General features: G+C 32.3%; 2 protein-coding genes across 3 annotated transcripts; one reads left to right on the top strand and one right to left on the bottom strand.

The window, feature by feature from the left end:
• Positions 1–892: 892 nt before the first annotated feature.
• Positions 893–10,380, top strand: LOC120067835 (myb-like protein X). Of its 2 annotated transcripts, none has more exons than XM_039019429.1 (4): positions 893–1,298; positions 1,578–2,529; positions 8,085–9,081; positions 9,206–10,380. In XM_039019429.1, the coding sequence occupies exons 2-4, from the start codon at positions 2,452–2,454 to the stop codon at positions 9,685–9,687; spliced, it is 1,557 nt and encodes a 518-aa protein (XP_038875357.1). In that variant the 5' UTR covers positions 893–1,298; positions 1,578–2,451; the 3' UTR covers positions 9,688–10,380. The 2 variants fall into 2 exon arrangements, with proteins under 2 accessions (XP_038875357.1, XP_038875356.1); XM_039019428.1 differs by having other exon boundaries at positions 893–1,429.
• Positions 10,381–11,267: 887 nt separating this feature from the next.
• LOC120067837 (protein ECERIFERUM 26-like) lies at positions 11,268–17,378 on the bottom strand. Its single transcript, XM_039019430.1, is given in 4 exon segments — positions 11,268–12,424; positions 12,427–12,493; positions 12,495–12,541; positions 16,875–17,378. Coding segments are annotated over 4 exon segments (1,362 nt in total). The 5' UTR covers positions 17,313–17,378; the 3' UTR covers positions 11,268–11,614.
• Positions 17,379–21,779: the final 4,401 nt, after the last annotated feature.

The raw sequence follows: 21,779 nt of genomic DNA, 5'->3' as shown, positions 1-21,779 counted from the left end.
CAATCTTATAATATTAAAATAATAATAAAAAAAAATCAACTACAACCCAAATGTTTAGTCCAACTTATAATATTAAACTACAAAAAATAAAAATAAAAATAAAACATTCAAATCTTACACAATACTAGATTTATGGAGCGCAATCCCAAATTTCAACCAAAATAGGTCAAAACTCTAGTTTTTTTATGCATACATTTAAATAAAATAGTATATCTATGGAGTACAATATCATATATTGGGGGGAAAAAGACAAAACATTGCCTACAATCGGCAGTGACAGAAAGAACGGTGACGATGGTGGATGACGGACGATCATGGATAGTGGATGATCGTCGATGGCGGAATACAGACGGTGGCAGTGGAGGTGGCAAACGATGACTGTGAGAGAAAGGCAGAAAGGGAGGAAGTTTGAGATGTGGAAGAAAGTGAAGGGAGAAGGTTGTGGGGCTGCTTTTGAGACCACTAAGTCGTGTACCCCGTACATGATTTAGGATAGTCGTGGACCTTATGCTGCATGCCTGTACATGTGGCAGTCTGCATGTGTCATGTCACTACCAGGTGTGGCAGATTCACATATTACGAAGGAAGTCGTGGATCTCGTCCACGATTTAGGGATAATCATGTACCGAGTCCACGATTCCACTACTCCATTTTTATCAATACTTTTAGCCCAACAATATTTTTGTTAATAATGATTAAAATAACATTATTTTAAAAAAAAATTCTATTTCTTACAACTTTTGGAGTTATATTCAAACACAATTGTAAAGGAATACAAATAGAATTAACCCTATTTTACCCCTCTCCCACTTGCGTGTGACCACCAATGACCCAAAAATATATTAAAAAAAAGAAAAAAAAATAGAGAGAGAGAAATAAAAAACTAGTAATCACTAGGAAGGAAGAGGAAGTTAGAGGCATTCTCAAATCGTTTTCTCTATTTTTTCTTGAGAATAGTTGGGAGAACTCAGAGACAGAGATACAACCAAAGAGAAACAAAGAAGGAAACTCAGTAGAACCAAGAGAAGAAACCCCCAATTTTTACACACTTAATAGACTCAAATCTCTACATACAGAAGAAGAGAAGAGAAAGAAGAGAGAATCTTGAGCTACAAACAGCTCTTTCTCTTCCTCCTCTAATTTTGATTAGTTTTTTTTTTTTTTTTTTTTTTTTTTGTCTTTTTGGGTCTTCTTCCTTGTTTCCATTTCATATGCCTTCTGTTTCTCGTTAATCTCTGTTTGAGCGAGATAGGAGAGAGATCTTGTCCTTCTACATTGCCTACTCTGTAGCGGACAAGGTAATCTCATTACCCAATTGCCGAATCACTTTCTCTCATCGGCCCACTTGATTTTTCCCTTGGAATTTCTTCGTTATCGGGCTAAATCGAGCTGCTTTTACCCTTTTCATCGATACCCTATAATTGAATAGGTAGTCTTTTTTCAGGGTTTTGATTCTATCTATCTATTTCTTTGTTTTCAAAAAGATTTCTTCGGATTCTCGGTTTTTTGTTTTTGAGGATTGAAAATTTAGGGTTTTGGTACTGGCTATGTGCTCATCTATTCGGTGGATTTTCTAGGGTTTTGACGGATCGTAACTGGGTGGCTCTCCAATTTATCGGGTTTGCACTAATTAGGGTTTGGAACCGGCTATGGATTGAAAGTATGATTGTGACTGGGACATCGCGCTTTCTCTAGAATGGGCTGGAGCTCCGATCTTTTGTGGGATTCTGGTTTTAGTCTGTACTTTGCCGAGGCTGCGATTCTGAAACTGTAACGTACCACTTGAATGAACTGAACTTTGCTGGTCTGATCATGGAAGAGGATTGCACATTATAGACTTGTTTTTGATAGTGATCAGTTTCAACCCAATCAATTTTTTGGATTACAAGGGATTTTCGATACTGTTTCTGGTGTTTCAGCTCTAATTTTGGAGTTCTGTTGGTTTAATAATTTGCCCAAAAGGATAATCAAGAGGCCATTGCGTTGAGTCATTGACATTTTCCACGAACTGATCGCGAGAGCTAATTTGTGCTTAATTTGTTGCTAAGGAGTTCTTTTTGTCTGCGTTTCAATTGATTTTGTCCTTTCGTATTTAGGTTTTCTCTGATATTCGGGAACTGGATTAGAATTCATTTAGTCCAGTGGCAGAGTTGGCTCTTAGTATCTCTTTTTGTTGAGAATTTTGGAAATATTATCTCTTGGCCTGTGCTTATTATTCCTCTTCTCGTTTTTTTAAGTGGTAAGAGTTCTCCAAGGTTTGCGAATTGCATCTGTGGGATTGACTAAGAAGCTCATGGAGGAATATTGAAACTGGAAATGAATGCGAGGACATGGTGCATGGACAGCAGCTTAGTTTCTTGTTCGTTCCTTTTTCGGAACAGTGCTTCTGGAAAGTAGTTATAGCATTTTCGCTTGTGGAAAGAGCTCTTGTTTTTTGTATTACTCTGTGCAATGTCGCGCTGCTTTCCATTTCCGCCACCAGGATATGAAAAGAAGTCTAGGGCAGAGGATGCAGACCTACTAAAAAAGGTTTATAACTTTCCTTGTCTTATGATACATATAATACTTGTGAGATATTTGATGGAGAAGAATCATTTACTGGCCCTTATGATTCAACATGAAGCAACCTACTATAACTCCATTCTGGGAGGTTTATTAGGCATGATTTCACAATCATCACAAAGGCTCAAATGACTAGACTTGTTTGGCATTTAGATGAATCAACTGGTCCTTCTATTTTCTTTAAGCATTACTGGTATCATAAACTGTTAGATTCACTGCCGTTTCTTAAAAATTGAATATTATTCTGCATAACCATTCCAAGTGTCCCAAGTAAAATGAACAATTCATATGTTAGTTAGATTAAAAGCAATGGATGGTAGTGGATCTCAAGATAATCATGTATGCCATTGCCTCATTTCATAGATCCTAGCTTATTAGATGATTTATAGACTAGCTCTCTGCCAGCTACTTTCCTCCTTGTATTTTGTTTTGTTTGTTTGTATCTGCCTTTTTTTGGGTGTTCTTGTGCGTCTTGAGAATCTGAAAAATATTTCTGCCACATTCACGTGTTTCTTTGGATAAATGGTAGCTGTAGATGGCAATATAGCCTCACTTTTTTGGTATTACAATGATGAAATTGTTTGTAGATATTGTTTAACAGTTGACCATGTATTTGACAATGTTTGATATAGCCTTTAGTTGGCGTCGTGGAAGTTTTTGATTCTTTTCTCAAAGATATTTTTGAAAAAATGCTCTTCACCTTTGACATATATATACATTGATACATATTATTTGTCGTTTGGCATTTCAAGTATCTTAAGTGTGGGGTGAGACCAGATCTTTCAGCTTTGTATCATCGCACTGGATGGCCCATTATATCAGTGATTCAAAAAATTTCCCAAGAGTTTTACTTAGCAATTCTTGTCGGGGAGCTGTTCAAACGGGAGAGTTTTCTTTTCAATCTCCTTCAGCCTAACCTTGGGACATGAATTCTTCTGTGTCTTCTATGGGGAAGCTTCTCCTATGAATCGGCTAAGTGCTAACTCTTTTAACTTCTACAGAAGAAATCTTGATGATATCAAATCTTTGGATTTGATTTCTCCAGCCCAATTTTATCAGGTTTCTAATAATTTTGATATGTTGATCACTTGAATTCTTTGAGGATTTCCACTTCTTAATCTCCCCTTCCAGATCTATAGCCTATGTTTCCCATCTCATCTCAAGGACTTCCATTTTTTTAACTACATTGTAAGGGTACAATTCCAGTAGGCTTCTTTGGTTGGTGGCTTGGGAGAAGACTACTTCCGAAATTCACATTCAAATGAGAATCCTAAGGCTCTCATGCGAAGCTAACATGGGAAAAGAAATATTGTATAACCAAAGCACAAGTTTAAACCTTCATGGTTGACCTAGTGGTAAATAAGGGAACATCCGTTTGATAAAGAGCTAAGAGGTTATGGGTTTAATCCATGGTGGCTACCTACCTAGGATGTAATATCTTAGGAGTTTTGTTATGGGTTTAATCCATGGTGGCTACCTACCTAGGATTTAATATCTTAGGAGTTTTGTTGACACTCAAATGTCGTAGGATTAGACAGATTGTCACGTGAGATTAGTTGAGGTGTGTGTAAGCTGACCTCGACACTCATGGATATAAAAAAAAAAAAAAAAAAAAAAACCACCAAAGCACACGTTTCAAATGAGAATCCTAAGGTTCTCACTATTGGAAGTTAAAAATGAAGCTCATATATAGAATCTCATGTACTACTCCATAATTGCAAATCTAACTATTTGAATCGAGCTAGATAGCTTGTTGTGTATAGAGAGAAGGATAAATAACTGTGAGATGAATTGAGAACCTGAGAGAGATACGAGCATGAAAGGAGAAGTAAAAGATGTGAAAGCATGGCCATGGGGGGTGAGTGATAAAGTTGGGCCTTGCTCTTGGAGAAGCTGTCGAGTTTAGGATGGTAAGGTGATGGCTGGGTTTTCTATATTTTTTATCCACCCTACAAGTGATTTTTTTTCTTTTTTTTTTTGGGGGGGGGGGGGGGGGGGGGCGGAGGTTGCTGCCAATGGTTTATAAATTTTCTGGCCTGCTCAAACAAAGGTTGAATTTGACTTGATTCATAGACCCAAATTTTTATTTATACATCCAGGCTAAAATCATCTGGGTTGTTTCCCTTTTTCTTCTAATTGTTACTGCATATCTTCTCATGTTGGGGTTCTTGTGTTTCTAAATAAATTGGAAACCTCATCTTGAGGTGTCAAACTCATGTTAGGCCTCTGTTGATGTATAGGACATGTGACATGATACCAACACCTACAATCTGGCTTTTATGATCAGTGCTTGAAAAAAAATCTTTTTCGATTATTGGAATTGTGATTGGTTTGCATGTTTTTGGTAATGGACATGTCTCTGATGATGAACATCAAGAGACTCTAGATTACTACTTGTGTGGAACTTGTCTATACTTCTTGTTTTGATTTAAATCAGTTATATGAATATGCGATGATAGAGTTGTTTGTTAGATATGTGTGATTGTCTTCACTTTGCTTGCTGCTTTTGTTTGAATTTCTCATCCAGTCCTTTTGTTTGATCTTCCCTCTTACAAATCTTTCTTGAACTTGCAGTCCTTTTGTTGCAGCTTTATTTTACAATAGCATCAGATTCTTAATTTCTTATCTAGTCCTTTTATATTACATTAGTGTCAGATTCTTAATTTGTTGTCTGTTTTTGGTGTTCTTGTATTGTGTTGTTTGAGAAATGAGGGAAGGAGTGGTACTAATTAATTAATCTACAAAATGGTATTTGAGAAGCATGGATCTTAGTAGGAATAATACATGTTCTTGTATGAATTCTGTTCTCTTATATTGTCGACTGCGAAGTTTCAAAGAATTCCGTCCTGGTGCCATTGCTAAAATTAGCCATATTTGAATAATTAGAGTTTATTCCAACAAACTGTTTGCAATGATCTCTTTTTGTATTACATCATGTTATAATGATTGATTTATTATTATTTGGGTATCTGGATCGAGAAAAACAATTGAATCTTTAGGGCTATGGAGAGATGAGAGAGGAGGAGGCTTGATCCTTGTCTAGATTTAATGCTTCTCTCTGGGTGTTTGTGTTTAAGGATTTTGAAATTATTCATTAATTCTTTTTGGATGGATGCCTCTTCTTAGGTTGCTAGACTTGTACTTGTGTTTGTCTCCTTGTGGTGTTGTCTGTAGGGCCCGTCTTTTGTTTTTCTCTTGCTAGTGTTGGCCTTCTGGTACATTTTTTTTAAAGTACCCCCCCAATTTAAGGCTTGGTCTTTCAAATTTTTTTTAAGAAAGAAAAGATACTTTCTAATTCAGAGTTCATATTTAATTTGCTCCTTTTATAATACACATATTTTAGAACTGAAAATGTTTTAAGGATTTTGTGGGTTGGTTTATGAGATCTCCATCAAACTCTTATTCGTAGAAAATTTTGGAGTAGGCACCTCTGTGGATGGCAGACTGTATAAACTTGAGATCTTGGGAGACTTCACCTTCAAATTAAGCTTTTTTCCTTTAATATATCGGTTGACTGCAATTCTCTCTCCTATTTCTTGTACTATTCGGAAAAATTGGATCCTGAAGGGGTTGACAGTTTTCTTAGGTCCAAAGAAGTTACGTTCCATCTTCTTTTCCCTTAATGGTACAGACTTCCTTAGAGTGAGCAGACAATCAAGACCTTTTGCCCCTTAGTTTTCAACTCCATAGTTTGATGATCTTACCTGAAAACTTTTGCTCAATGACCCATAGTGTATCCAGAGCAAGAATTCTGTGAAAGAATAGATATAGATATGGCTTTCGCTTTGACTATGGCAACTTTTGTACACAAGCGTTGCTAATAAGTATCTAGAACAAGGCTATGTTAGGTAGTTCAGTACATAGATCCACTGTAATTAGATTGCTTGGAAAGTCGAAATAAAGAGCTTAATGTTGTTTGGTTTTTTTTGTGTCATCTAAATTGTAATGATGCCTAAACGGAGGCTTACTAGTAAAACAATAAGATTCCTTCAGAGGCCATCTTCTCATATCAGGCTACTGACGAAGCCAAATTTTATGACTATTATTGGATGGAGCAGCCTATTCTTAGATCTTAAGACTGAAAGGTGGGTCTCATTTTAAAATAAAATCACATCCCTTATGCTTTCCGGGTCAGCAACTATGATGTAGACATTTGTAAGCTTAGCCAACTGATAGTGTTTGTGTACTTAAAAAAGGCTGGTTTATTTGTTGTAACGTCTTTCCAAGAAAAAGTATTCAGTATGCTTGGTGCATTTGGACATATAATTTGAAGGGCTTCTAGCACTTCTCCAGTAAGCTGACAGAGAGTTCCATCTTATTTGCTCAAACCATATTTGCTAATGGATAATTCTATGCCAGAATTCTTCCATTTCATTGAAAAATCACTATCCTCATTTTGATCCTTTTTTACAAGCTTCCCAAGACTGAGACTACATTTGTAGTGAAAGTTTAGGGTTAATATTGATACAACTCCCCGAGTTTAGGGTCAAGGTTGATTTTTTCCTCTTTTCTTTCTTTATTTTCTTAATTTTTTTTAAAAAAATTATTATTACTACTATTATTATAGTGATGTCTTTATCAACTAATCTATGCTCTTGGCCTTGCTAAACGTTCATTGGACCAAGAAACCAAAGTCTTATTCAAACACATTCGTAAAGAAAATAAGTGGTATTAGCCTTATTTTACCCGTCTCACTTGTGTGTGTCCTCCAATCACCCAAAAATATACAAATAAAAAAAGAGAGTGAAATAAAAACTAGTGATCACTAAAGGGAGTTTGAGGCATTCTTAAATTGTTTTCTCTATTTTTCTTTAGAATAGTTAGAAGAACTCACTGACAGAGATACACCCAGAGAGAAACAAAGAAGGAAACATAGTAGAACCAGAGAGGAAACCCCTAACTTAATAGACTCAAATCTCTGCACGCAGAAAAAGAGAGAATCTAGAACTAGAAAGAGCTTTTTATCAATACACGTCAATACCTTCCCATAGTCTTATATTTGGAGCCTTCACAGGCTTACATGTTTTTGTTTTGCTCTTGTGTTATAAGCGGCAATCTGAAACATTCAGTACAATGTGTTCCATGCTGTTTTGTGAATGCTTGAACTGGAGTTGGTATTGAAAATTTTTTTTGGTCCTTTGCGAGATTCAAAAGATTTATTTAAAGCAACACAAATGCTTGATGTTCTGTGAAATTGTATGAGATGATTGAATATTGCAAACGTCTAGTTCTCTCTTATGCAGTAGTTTATCGTTACTCTGATGATGTGGTGCATTGACTTCTAACGATTTTATTTTAATCTTAACTTTTTTCGCTTTTTAAATATTTCTTGTAGCACCGTTTCATTTAAAAGAGACATACATAAAAGTTTCGATTTGATCTTGTTTCAATTCCAGTTTATAATAAGCTGAGTTTCATCATTTCATAGGTTATGGACATAGCATATAGAAATTGAGAAAAGACGGTTTCCCCTCATTTTGAAATGATTTTTCTCTAATATCCACACTCTTTCTGATTGGCAGGAAAAGAGCAAAGAGAAAAAGCATAAAAAGGAGAAGAAAGAGAAGGAGAAGAGAGAGGGCAAAGAAAAAAGAGATAAGGATAAAAGTGATGAGAAACGTCGGGAAAAGAAAGACAAAAAGAAAGACAGAGACAAAAAGAAGGATAGGAATAAGGAGAAGGAGAAAGCACGTGCCGCGGAGGAGAGTAGAAATTCGGGGAAAATTGGGAGTCAAAATGGAGAGGAAGCTGTTAGAGTCAAACATAACAGTGTTCAAGAGGAGAAGCATGCTGGGCAATTTGATTCTTACGTTGGAAATAAGATTAGCCAGAATGCCTTTCTTTCTAAGGAAGCCAAGAACTCAAAAATGGTGCTGGAGGTGGGGAGGAGAATTGAGGACGGTGGAACTGCAAAAGTTGAGAAGTTTGCTGTTGCACAACCAAGAAGGGATGATGGAATGGTCACACAGATGGGTAGGAGTTCTGAGACCTTGTTTGAAGCTAAGGAACAAAGCAAGAACAAGAAAATTGATGAAAGAAAATACAATGGTCAGGGAATTAGACATGAGGAAAGATTTAGTGGCAATTCTGCAGTCCCAAGTTCCGCCACGACTGCAACTGCGACTGTTGAATCTGGAGTTCCAGGAATGTTTAAACAAATGGAGAAAAGTGCCGAGAGAAGGAAAGAAGCAAATGATAAAACCAGACAGAAAGAAGGTGAAGAAAAACGGAGCAAACACAAGGATAAAGATAAAGAGAAGAAAGGACGGTCGAATGATAAAGAGAGTGATAAAGAGAAGAAAAAAGAGAAGAAAGAAAAGAAAGTGAAGGAGAAGGAGATGGTGGAAGAGAAGAATGCCATGGTAGATAAAACAAAAGAGATCAATAAGGATAACCTATTAGGTAGACATTCTACAAATACGAATACATCACAACTTCCTGACAGCAATATAGGTGCTGCAGTTGAGGAAAACTTAATTAAGAAACGGAAGGATTTTGAGCCTAATGGAGTCTTGCATGGTGAGTTAATTTGTATAAATGAACCACGTAATTGTTTGGCTATGGATCTATTAATTGAACTTGGTTGTAGTTTATACTGGTAACTCTTTTAGCTCTCAAAATAGTTTTCTTAATTTTCTTTCAGCAATTGACAACAGATCCGGTAAGTTGTTGAAGCCTAATTCTCATCCATTGAAGGAAAATGGTAGGATACTGGAACCGTGCTCGACTTCCCCCTTGCCTCCTTCAGACAGACAGGCTGTGTCAAATGACCTTATTTTGGTTAGTAAAGAACGCAAGATTAATGGCATTATTGAAGCTCACCACCCACCTGCCTCTTCGAAACACAAGTCGGGTGGACAAGATGATCATCTTCAACCTACTCCAATTCATAAAAAATCACCCCATCCAGATTCCAAGCACTTGAGTCAGGTATATTCGGTACCCAAAATGGAGGAATTGTCAGATTCTGACAACCAAGATTGGTTATTTAGCAGCAATACTTCCCTAGTGATGAAGCCCAAGTTGGAAGCTTCGGAGGCCGAGGAAATGCCGCAAGTATGGGCTGAGGCAATGCAGATAGAATCAGCTGATGTTTATGCTCTGCCTTATGTTATTCCATACTGACGGTCTCACATGATTGGGCATGATTTACCAACTTGACTCTATCTGACTTGGGGGTAGGTAGACCCGCCTTGAAATTGTGTTGGAGTGGTGATTCACCGACAACCACATTGCACCAACTCCCTCAAAACACATTGGGAGAAGAGATCCATTCTTGCAGCTGTAGCTGGACATGTGATTTTGATAATCTTGCTATCAAATTGTTCATTGAAACAGCATCATCTGGATTGCTCTCGATCATTGAGGGGTGGGCTAGGTATGGAAGGTGGTTTTTGGCTTAGGACATTAAATAACTAATTCATTGAAATGAGAAAATTCATAAAGGCAGCTCTGGGAGGTTTGCCTGCAGAGAGAGAGAGAGAGAGTGAGTGAGTGAGTGAGAGAGGAGGTGTGATCTTGTGGTATTTTATTTAATTTGCTTGGAGCTGAAAAAAGCACTTTCTAATTGAGAATGTGAAAGGAATTAGATGTGGTCTTTACAACTCCACCACAATTTTGATTTGTATCATAGAACTTTTATTTACAGAAAATGTAAGATAGAGGGAAAAGGAAAGTAGTGCAATTCATTTATGAGCCCTGTGGATTAGTTTTCACATCTTCATTTTTCATTCCTAGATGATGATAAAGACTGCTGGTTTGCTTTTGAAGATACAGAAAGCTTAACTACCCTTATTGAGCTCAAGAAAATTTCTCCTCTTTGCTAGCTTTCTATTCTGGTGTCGGACTTTGTGGTAGCCATTGCAGTGATTTGTTAGCTTCTAAGATCTCTCTCCATAAATTAGTTTCCTGTCAATTAGGCTGCAAGATGGGGAATAGCATTAGAACAAGAATGGACGCTGTTGAAGTTAATTGGTTGGCAGGTGTTGGTGTCTCTCTCACAATCATTGAAACCTGATGGTAAGTTGAAGAATCCTTTGTAAATCCTGCATTTTGATTCTTTTTGCCTCAATCTTCTTTTAGTTTTCTGATACTCTGGTCTGAGAACTAGTTATGAAATTTGTTTGGTAGAGTTGGCAATCAGTTGAGTTGTAGAAGTTGAGATTATTGGATACTTTGATAACTTGAAATCAATTGTATAGGCAGATTTAGGGGTTCTTTTAGTTATATTATATATTTGGATAAATAGTTTTAAAATTTTATTTTTCAAATTATTCTTTTAGAACTTTTTTTTTTATCACAGAAGGGTGGGGGGAGTGTTGGAGGTGCACTTCTTGTTCTTGATTTGGGGGAATTGGAGTTGAAGATTTCTTTGTTTATTTGAAACTTTTTCATTTCATATCTTTTATTAATAAAAATAATAATTCAATCCAAACATTGTAAGTATAAGTTAATATAAGTTTGTGATAAAAGATGTACTTCTATTATTTCCTACTAGTTTAAGTAATTAATTTTTTTAAAAAATTAATTGATAATTTAAGAGAGAGTCAAAGACATGCATAGTAATCTAAACAAGTTTGGTTGGTACTCAATCTCCATTTCCAAATTATACTGGCATTTTCAACTCCAACTCTATTTTAAACTAAAATATTTTACCGGCAACTTCGAAATTTCTGCATGTACCAAAACAATATTTTCGTCAATGGTTTAAGTATGAAATTTCCCATGCAATCTTAAATAAATTTCTAACTCATTTCTTCACCAAGTTTCTAAGCACTTTTCAATAAGGTACATTTTTATCGATTTGTATCAATTAGACGTACTATTGAAATTACCTTACTTGCTAAAAAAAACACCATATCATAAAGCTACCAAGCTCGAATTCCTACTCATCGCTACATCGATGAGTATTATTCTTTCTAGGTATTTTCACTATTCTCATTTGGCTCTTAGTACACACAACAGAGCGAAAAACACAACTATTTTGATGTTCTTAGCTTTGACCAAAAAAAAAAAAAAATCTTTTAACTTTATCCACAAACATCTCATTGGCTCATTCCTTATGTTTCTCCAGGAACATTCCATTGGCCATCAACTCAGCCTTCAGCCCCACCACTTCATTCTCCGGCAGAATCACAGTCACATACCTCCCGCGGTCGTCGTCGTCATGGCCACCGACCCCATCATCTGCTGGTCCGGGAACGACCACCACCACTCCACCGTCTCCGATGCCGTGCAAGGTGTAATGCACAAATTTGGGTCTCCCAAAATCCAATTCCATAATCCCATTTCCATACAAATCAGCTTCATCCCATTTCACAAATGTCAGATTCGCCCCATAAACAATGAAATCACTCACTCCATCGTCCCTATCCACAGCCTCTTCTATGAGCTCCCCTTCTTCCTCCACCCCGCTAGCTACCAGCAGCGCTGCAGTATCCCTCCGGTCGACGTTGGAGATGGCGGCGGCGGCGGATTTGACTGTGCTGATCTTTTGGGTGTTCCCAATTATTTTCCCCTGTTGTTTAATTGGGTCAAGTTTGCAGAGAGTCACCGTCGTGGGTTCGGAGCCTCGCCTGAGCTTGGCTATTGACTGCCATAGAGCGGCGCAGATGGATTCGAAAGGTGGGGTTTGGTGGGGCATTTGGGTTTGTAATTTGGCCAATTGGGTCGCGTTTAATTTGAAGGAAAATGATTCCATTTTGTACTTGTTGGTGGGGATCCAGTGGTCCCCGACTGGGTCAACTCGCCGAAGGGAAAGTGGGGGTTTGGCGGTGGTGTTGACTGGAGGTTTGGGCGGTGGAGTGGTTGTGATGGTGCCAAGGACGGGTTGTGGCGGGGGTGTGACGGCGGTAGCGCAGCGCCAGCGCCGAAGATGATATTGGTGAGAGAGTTCATGAACGCGGCGGCGGAGAAGGCGTCGCGAGGAAGTGGGCCAGCTCAGCCCAATTGACATTCCTTTGCATTTGAATCTCGTTACCTGTAAACATAATAATATAATATTCAAATATTAGTTTTTTTTTTTTTTTTTTTTTTTTTTTTTTTTTTTTGGTATTTGTTGTTTAATTTTGGTTAATTATTTCATTTCTGAACTTAAAAAAAAAAAAAAATTATGAAGTAAAATATGAAAAATTAACGAAAAAATTCTAATGATACCTATCAAATGAAGTTTATGACTCTCTTATAAATTACTTAAGATTTGAAACTATTTAGAGAAATGTTTTGGCAATATGTATAATAATCGTTTGATAATTAAGCTTATAAACTAAAAATTATTTATATTTTGTATTTTTAGAATTTAACCAAGATGAAAATCATCATTAAAAAGAAAAATCAAATGATTATCAAACCTAAAATTTTGTTGAAGTTCACTGTTTTAAGATTAATGGTTTGAATTTTTTTTGCTATGCATTGTTTAGAAAAAGTATGGACAATATGACATGCACGTGTCACGCTCTTATAATATTAAATTAATGTTATTTTTTTAAACTTAAATAGAATAGATAGGGGCAATATTTACATCGACTAATAAAATCACGAGTGACAGTGTGACAGTGTACCAGTTTCATTCAGTCCGTTTTTTATGTATTAATTTTATTAAAAACTGATAACAGTGAAAATTTTTATGGGCCGAAAAAGAGAACCATGCTGCCTCCCCTGCCAAAAATAAAATAAATAATAATAATAATGATAAAAGGTTAAAATATTATTTTTAGTCCCTATATTTTGAAGTTTATTCTATTTTAATCAATGTATTTTCAATTGTCTAATTTTAATCCCTATATTTTTAATAAATCTTAAATTTTGTTATATATAATCATTTTTACTATAGCTTTTTGAAAACATATTCTCATATTGTATTTTTCTTTTGATGAATTAATCAATTTCGATAAAAATTAATTTTGAGAGACTTAAATTTAAAATTTATTGAAATATATAGACTAAAATTAGACAAAACTTCAAGAAATATATATATATATATATATATATTTGAATATAGGAAAATAAAATTTTGTCGTTGAACTTTAAAACTTGTTCTATTTTAGTCCATAAATTTCTAAATACGTCAAACTAGTCCCTAAACTTTTAAAAGATGCTTACTTTGGTCTCTGCTATTAAAATTTTATTAATTCTTAAACAAAATGAGGAGAAAACTTATATTTTAAAATCAAATAAGTTAGTTGTGCCAAAAAATGTAGGGTTTCAATTTTGAATTATGCGGCAAAAAGATTTTCTCATTTTGCATTCAAGATTTTGGCCGTTCAATATTTTGGCGCATTGATTGTTGACATTGTATTTCATTTTTATTTTGTTCAACACATGCTAAATGCAATTTTATCAAAGAGTTGATAAATTTTTAATGATAAGAGCCAAAATAAACACTTTTACTTTTTAAAAGTTTAGAGATAAAATAATAATTTTTAAAAATTTAAAGAATCAAAATAAAATAAGACTCAAATATCATAGATGAAAATAAGATTTAGACTCAAAAAACATGTCCAAGAAATATGAGAAAAAGCTGTCCCACCTTCAACTAGAAACCCACTCATTATTTACTGCCATCATTAAAAGCAAATTAAACTCTACTCTCTCTTCGTGATGGAGCCATGTCTCTCACCTACCAACCTTTCAATAATTGATGAAAGTAAGAGAACAAAACTCAGAAAATTCGAGATACAAATTTTAATTTGCTGAAATTTTTTTTTAGTATAGAATGTTCAAATGTCTCGACAATTCGAACTATCCAACCTAAATTATAAAGGTTGGATTGGGATGAGTTGGAGATCCTATTCGAGTAATTCTGGTAGTCAATACCACCAATCCGAATTTTTTGGTTGGTCCAAAAAAATCCCCTAACCCAACCCATATATATCCCTATTTTCTAGTTGGCTTTATTCTCCCCATTATTGAACTCAGATAGATATTTTTTACACTCGTTAGAATGATCTAAAATTTTTATGTATATAGAGAAACGATCTCTTTTGCACATATGATGTGACCTAATTCCGTTTGTTGATATAAGTCCCTATATATTAGCAAAACCTAAGGTCAGAATTCATTTATTTAGAATTATTCTTTTACCTTTTTTTCCTAGCTCCAATGACCATGATTTTATGCAATAATTTTCAAATACTTTATTTCAATATTAACTTTCTTAAGATTTATATTTAGTCTGTCCTTAGAAAATTTAATGTACTAAATCATTGAAAATGGGAAGCCGTACTACAATTATATCTAAAATTGAATTAACAATAGTATTTAATTTATTATTATTTCTTTGTTAAAATATAGGATTAAAATTTCTAAAAAGTTAAACTTAAAAAGAAACTCAAGAGATGTTTAAACTATACAACACCATAACTAAGACTTTACTTTTTAGTAAAACAAATTGTTACTCCCAAAATTCTGATTTAGTTTTAATGATTTAAAGGAATTTTAAACAGACCAATAACAATAAGAATGTACCTATAAATATTTAGGAAAATAAACTTTTTTTTGTTTGTTATTTTTTTTAGAATTTAATAACATGTGAGAGTGAAAATTGAACTTCCCACCAATTTGTCCAACGTGGACATGTAAAAAATCTAATTTAAATAAATATATGATAATGAATCAATGATGGAGGAAATCATTTTTTTTTAAAAGAAAATATTAATGGTAGAGGAACATATGAAAGGGCTTTTTTTAATTAATAATTATTTTTTTTCTGGGAAAAATATGAAATGTTTACTTCACACCGTTGGAATATGGCTTTCAATATCTGAGAAAATAACGTTTATATATATATATATATATATAAGTGAAAATAAACATAACACTTAATGCGTGATACTAACAACTAAAGTTTTACTGTTTGAATAATGATAAAAGAAGAAAATCATTTAAGTACGTTAATCATGAGATTAAATTTTCCTCCATGTCATATTTTTATTAATATTTTCACATTTATTGTATCGTAAAAAATTTATAAAACATAAAAAAAAAATATATTAGTAATATAAATATAAAATAAGCCATAAACATATTAATTTGTTTAAAAAGTGGACACTTTTATTTATTAATTTAGATATTTTTTCTATAATTTTCAAGACTATTCATCAACATTGACATTTTATCGATATTTCTATTGATTTTTAAATCATGAAGCTAAAATAAAATTAGCTTAATTAGCAAATGATTACTCCTCTTAAATTTAAATTCCTCCACTCACTTTGAACTCAAAAAGATAAAAAAAGAAAATGAAAATTCTAAAGTTTTTTTTTAATTAATTTTTTATGTTCATTCATTTTATTTTTAAACATTTGGAAATTTGATAGAGCCATGGAGGACTAGCATATCCTAACTTCGTTAGCTCCCTAAGCTAATCAATATGGTAGCTAACTAACAAAAAAAAAAAAAAACACACTTAAATTCAATTATTAAGAGCCCGTTAAAATTGATTAGAGATTTTTTTTTTAAAAAAAAAAATCATTATTATTTATATTTTATTTATTAAAAGTGTTTAAAATACATTTTGAAAGTACGTCAAAAGCCATTTCGAGTACTTACGAAACATTTCAACTTTTTTAAAATGACTTATTTTTAAAATTAAAAATTTAAAAAGTTAAACCAAATATACTAAAAATTAATAATAAAATTTTTATTGTGACATTTAATTAATAAAACATAAAAAATAAACAAGTTGACTAGTTTATTCTAACACTTAAATTTCAAGCTTCTTATATTATTTTTTTTAAGTCAAACATTAGAGTGTGGTAAGATAATAATGATATTGATGCATTATACTTATGCTTGAATTGACCTACAAAAGAAAAGGCTACGACAACAATCGTAATAAATTCTTTTATATTATATAATTCTAACGAAAAAAGATTCTAATATTAACATAAACTTAACTAACATAAAGTATTATTCCTCGATCAAGATATTAGAAGTTTCAATTCCTCACCCAATAATCTTGATAATACTATAATTTAAATTAAAAAATATACTATGGTGTACTGAATATATCTAATAAAATTAATACATGGACATCCATATTTTAATCTTTGTTTAATGTTTAAGTTGTCCTAAATTAAAAATAATAATAAGAGAAATTCTTATAAATAGAATAATCTAAAAAATATTCACGGTAAAAAATTTCAAAAGTATTTATACTTTTGAAACTTTTGCGATAAATATTTTTAAATATATTTTTTATATTTAAAACGACGCTAACAATAATAATAATAATTTTTTCAAATCAACCAAGTTATAATTTTTTTAGAAAAATAATAATAATTGAAGGGAATAAAAGTTGTGAATGGACGAACCTGCATATAAATGGGAGGAGAAAAGTGCAATTCAGGTCCGATAACCTTCTGCGAAACCAGCAATTTCATCGCCGACCAATCATCTCCGATCATCTTCAGCCATTCCGCCACCGTACTATCACACTCCGCCTCAATAAACCTAGCGCCACAGTCATTACACTTTATGAACGGCCGGCCGGAATCCGCTCGCCTGAGTCGACCGCAGGTGACGTAGTATTCATTGAAGAGAGTAAACGTCGCGGCCTTAATCTGCGACACCGTCACCGTCTGGCTGGCCTCGGAATCGAAGAAGTAGATTCCGTTGATGTAATGGAGCTTCATCGCCAAATCGAGGCCGGTCAGGTGATAGGCGCTGTCGGATCCGATAGAATGGCCGGGACCGACGGAGGAGATTCTGAAGCTGTGAACGAGGCTCTGTTGATCGTCGCCGGAAACCATGGCGGAAGGAGGAGGATTTGATCGGAGGGGTTGTTTTGACAGAGGAGGAAGAGGGGGATTTTATGGGGTTTTATAGGGGCGGGGGTTCTTTTCTTTGGTCACAACCGGTGAGGGATTCAATAAGCATTTAATTACGTGTGGGCTGATTATAGGCTGTTATTTTCAATTCGTTGGTGGTTTTGAGTCAGATTAGCATTTATACGTCCATACCTTCTTTCAATTTTACCTCATTAAAATATCATTATACTTCCTGTATTTTGAAGTTTTCCCAAATTTTCTCCGTATTTTCAACCCGTTATTTTTAGTCCATGTATTTTAAAAAAATTAACTTCAAAGGACTAAATTTAAGATTTATTAAAAATAGAGAATAAAAATTGATCATTTAAAAATATGTGGACTAGTTAAAATTGAACAAATTTCAAAATATAAGGACCATAATGATATTTTAACGTGATAATTCGCATAATGATATATTATATTATTTCATAAGTCTCGTACTATTTTCAAATATTTCTTTCTTTCTATGTACTCTCAACTTTATTTTACTTTGTCACAATCTAACCATAACTTAATAGACAAGATACTAAATATTAGTTTGATGGGTTTGAACCTTTATTGAATAAGCCTCTAAAAATTTTTAACCCAACAATTTTTTTTTAATATAAAGTTACGACTATACTTTAAGAAATGTATTGAATATAGTATCATGTTGACATGGTATGAATAGACTAAAAGGAATATTTTGAGAGTACATCAACTAAAATGCATAAATATATATACTAAAGTTGATCTATATACTAAAGTTGATCAAAGTAAAGAGATTAAAATATAAATACTAGGAATACATGAACTAAAATAAACAAAAGCATGTAAAATTCAACCTAGAAAACGAAAAGTATATATGTGGACTAAAATAATATAAATTCAACCTAGGAAAAGAAAAAGGGGGAATTGACTTTGGTTTGATTAGTACATTACTCTCGCCCCATGCTCAAGGTTGTTCTTGGTACAAAATTTACTTAACTTTCATGTGACAAAGAGTGATTCAAATGAAATAATTATATGGTACATGGAACCGATGGTGTGAGAAGATTTAATGCCACCTTTTATTGTTGTTTTATGTGGTTTTTTTTCAAAAAAAAAAAATTACTAATGTATGCATCTAAACTTAAATATAAATTTGTTATTTTAATAGAGATACATACAAAGAAAATTTTGTTGTTAACTTTAATAGAGAGTTTTTTTAAATCCCTACAAATTTATTAAACTTATATTTTTCAGACTAGATTAATACTCATTAAAGTTTAGAGACTATGTTGTAACAAATTTAAAAGTACCGAAATTAAGTGGTACAAATTTGAATGTACATAAATTAAACCGTTACAAACTAAATTCAACAATTAAATTTAAATGGTTGGTTGTTGATTCCAAAAGTTTGGGAATAAATTTTTTTCTTAAACCTAAAAAAACATTTGAATATGCCTAGCTAACTTAAGCTTATGTCATTTCTATATTTAGCCAATTTACATTGAGATTTATATGATTTTTTTTTAAATCCCTACTAAAAAAAGTCATTTAATAGAATTCTGACTTTATTTATATTATAAACTTCAATGTTTTTCCTTTATATTTAACCAATTTATTATTGTTTGTTTATTTTCTTCTTTCTTCCTTAGCTTCCCTTGGCTGTAATGAGGGGTGGTGTATTAAATAAAACCATTTATAGGCAGAGAAAAGTTGGAAATATTTAATGCTAGGTTTGCACTATTTTAGGTGTTGAATAGTGATGAAAATCTATATTGTTTATATATTTTAATCTTTTTCAATTTAATTTGATCAATATCTGACTAATTTTTATTACATAAAATTTATGATCGACTAAATGAACTTGCTATATTCATTTTATTTACTTACACTTATTTATTGGTCCAAAATTCTAATTAAGAAGAAATTAGATTATACTAGGTTAGGTTAAGATATTATTTTGGTATTTATATTTTGAATTTTTTTCAATTTTAGTTGTTGTACTTTCTCAAGTTACTATGCTTCTCAATAAATATCTTAACCTATACGCTAAGTCAATAGTGGATCTAGGATTTTATGTGAGAAAGGACACAAGTTCATTTATATGTAACTAGTTGTGGATCCATAACTTCATGAGAGGCACACGCATTGATACAAAGTTACAAGTTTAGCCCACAAACTTTTACATTTGTGTTAACTTTGTGTCTATACATAGTTACTCAAGTTCGAAAAATGTCTAATAGTTTCATGAATTCTCGATTTTGTGTCTATTAAGATTCCTAAAACACAAAGTTTGCAGGTTTTTTGTATATTAAAAAAAATTATAAAAAATAAATAATAACATATAATAACAAAAGGTTTTTGAAAATTTAATGTTTAATTAGAGATAAAAACAATTTTTTTTTGTTTAATAGAATAATTAATTTTATACATTTACAATAATTTTTTTTAGATATATTGTATATAAAATAGAAATTTGAAGAACTATTAGATATTTTTTTAGACACTTATTAGAGTAAAAAATTGAAAGTTTAATGATTTATTAGTCATAATTTTTCAAAGCATAGAGACTATACAATATAGGTTAGCAGATTCATTATATATACTATATTAAAGAAGGGTATAAATAGAAGAATTTTCACATTCCTATTTCGCACTTTACTTTTAATCATATTCTCATTATACCTTTATTTAACTTATTTTCTTTTTCACGAATGACACACTTTCCCTCTACGAAGTACAAATACTTCTAATTGTGTAAAGAATCGGTATCAGATATATGTATGGTAGATACGTGTCTGATACGTGATTTGAAGTATCGATTTTTTTATTTTTATTTTTAATTTTCAGATACGCATAGATATGTGAAGGTGATACATGAGTCAATTTTGTTTTTCAAATTTAAACCCAACTATTTAAAAAGCCAAACCCACAACCTAATTTATTTTAGTACATGTTTAGGAGTGATTTTAAAATCATCAAAAAAATCACTTTTTTTCATTTTTAAAATCACTTGAAAACACACTTTTAATTACTCAAAATTAATTTAGTTTTCAATTTTATACTTTCAAATGCAATTTTCTTATCATCAAAATTAGTTTTGAAGAATTAGACATGGTTCATGGTGATTTTGAAAAATGACAAAAGTGATTTCAACCATTTTTAAATCACTTCCAAACATAAAATCTACTTAAATTGAGCAAACTGAAACAAAATAAATTTAAAATGATAAAACATAAAAATTTTTAAAAAAATCCAAAACATAATTAAATCTCCATTTTTCCATTCTCTCACTATTTAAATCATGATTCACACTCCTTCATCCTCAACTTCATTCTTTAATCTTCATCTTCTACTTCTTTCCTACCATCTACTCTAGTCGCTCAACAATCACTCGACGTTACTGGATTTTTTTTTTCAAGTTTTCACTCTCTTTTTTAACGTATCTGTATCTTAGTTTTTTTTAGAAATTAACGTATCGCCGTATCATATCATATCCGTATCTGTGTTTATGCTTCTTAGCTTCTCTTAAGACACTTCCTTGCAAAGGAGACGACTTATCAAACACTTCTTTATATAAACATACCATTAATTTTTTCTTTACTCACTTTACCATTCCAACAAAAAAGGTAACCACCATCTTACATTTTTTTTTCCTACATTTTTTTAAAAAAATCCGTTTTTCTTTTATTTTGATTTATATTTTTTTCTAAACACTTCCTTTCTCTTGTTTCTTTTGTTTGTTTGTTTGTTTTTTTTTTTTTTTTTTTTTTTTTTTTTTTTTTTTTTTTTTTTTTTTTTTTTTTTTTTTTTTTTTTTTTTTTTTTTTTTGTGTGTTATTGTATGTGTTTTCTTCACTATATTTTTTTCTCACCATCCCAAAAAAATGATTATCAAACAAAAAATGCAAGTCATTCTTTATATAATTTAATTTTTTCTTTTAATTCACAATAAAGGTTTGTTTTTAGAATTTAATTTAAATTAAGAGTTTTATTTTGATGGAGAAGATAAAGAAATTTGAATGACGAGATTAACGTGAGAAATTTAAGGAAGAGGAAAATATGAAATAGGAATACTTGAGAATCTTATGAATACTTTTTCCTATTTTTATTTTGATAGAGAAGAATGCGTCAAAGTCGAAAGGAAAACCCATTTGAGAAAATTAAGGAATAAGAAGATATTGAAGAGAACGTTTGGTATATTTTTAAAAAATGTAAGTATTTCTTTAGCCTACTTTATTTTTTCTAAATCTACGAGAGGATTTTATTTTATGAATGTTGAGAAAATTGGGGAGAGGAGGATCAACTTGAAAAAATTAGTGAAAGAAGATATGGAGAGCATATTAGTGATATATTATGTAAAATTTGACTACATAATTTTAATTTCATCTCAATTTTAAAATCTATATCTTCAAATGGCATTGTAATTGATATTTTATATTTA

The sequence above is a fragment of the Benincasa hispida genome, chromosome 12, assembly GCF_009727055.1.
Source record: "Benincasa hispida cultivar B227 chromosome 12, ASM972705v1, whole genome shotgun sequence".
NCBI classification, from domain to species: domain Eukaryota; kingdom Viridiplantae; phylum Streptophyta; class Magnoliopsida; order Cucurbitales; family Cucurbitaceae; genus Benincasa; species Benincasa hispida.
This window is presented reverse-complemented; position numbering and strand designations above follow the sequence as displayed.

Bases quoted from the DNA above. Each gene is read 5' to 3' on its own strand.
- LOC120067835 (XM_039019429.1), top strand. From the start codon at position 2,452: ATGTCGCGCTGCTTTCCATTTCCGCCACCAGGATATGAAAAGAAGTCT. The intron at 2,530-8,084 runs GTTTATAACTTT...TCTGATTGGCAG, and splicing joins ATGCAGACCTACTAAAAAAG to GAAAAGAGCAAAGAGAAAAA. The intron at 9,082-9,205 runs GTGAGTTAATTT...ATTTTCTTTCAG, and splicing joins GCCTAATGGAGTCTTGCATG to CAATTGACAACAGATCCGGT.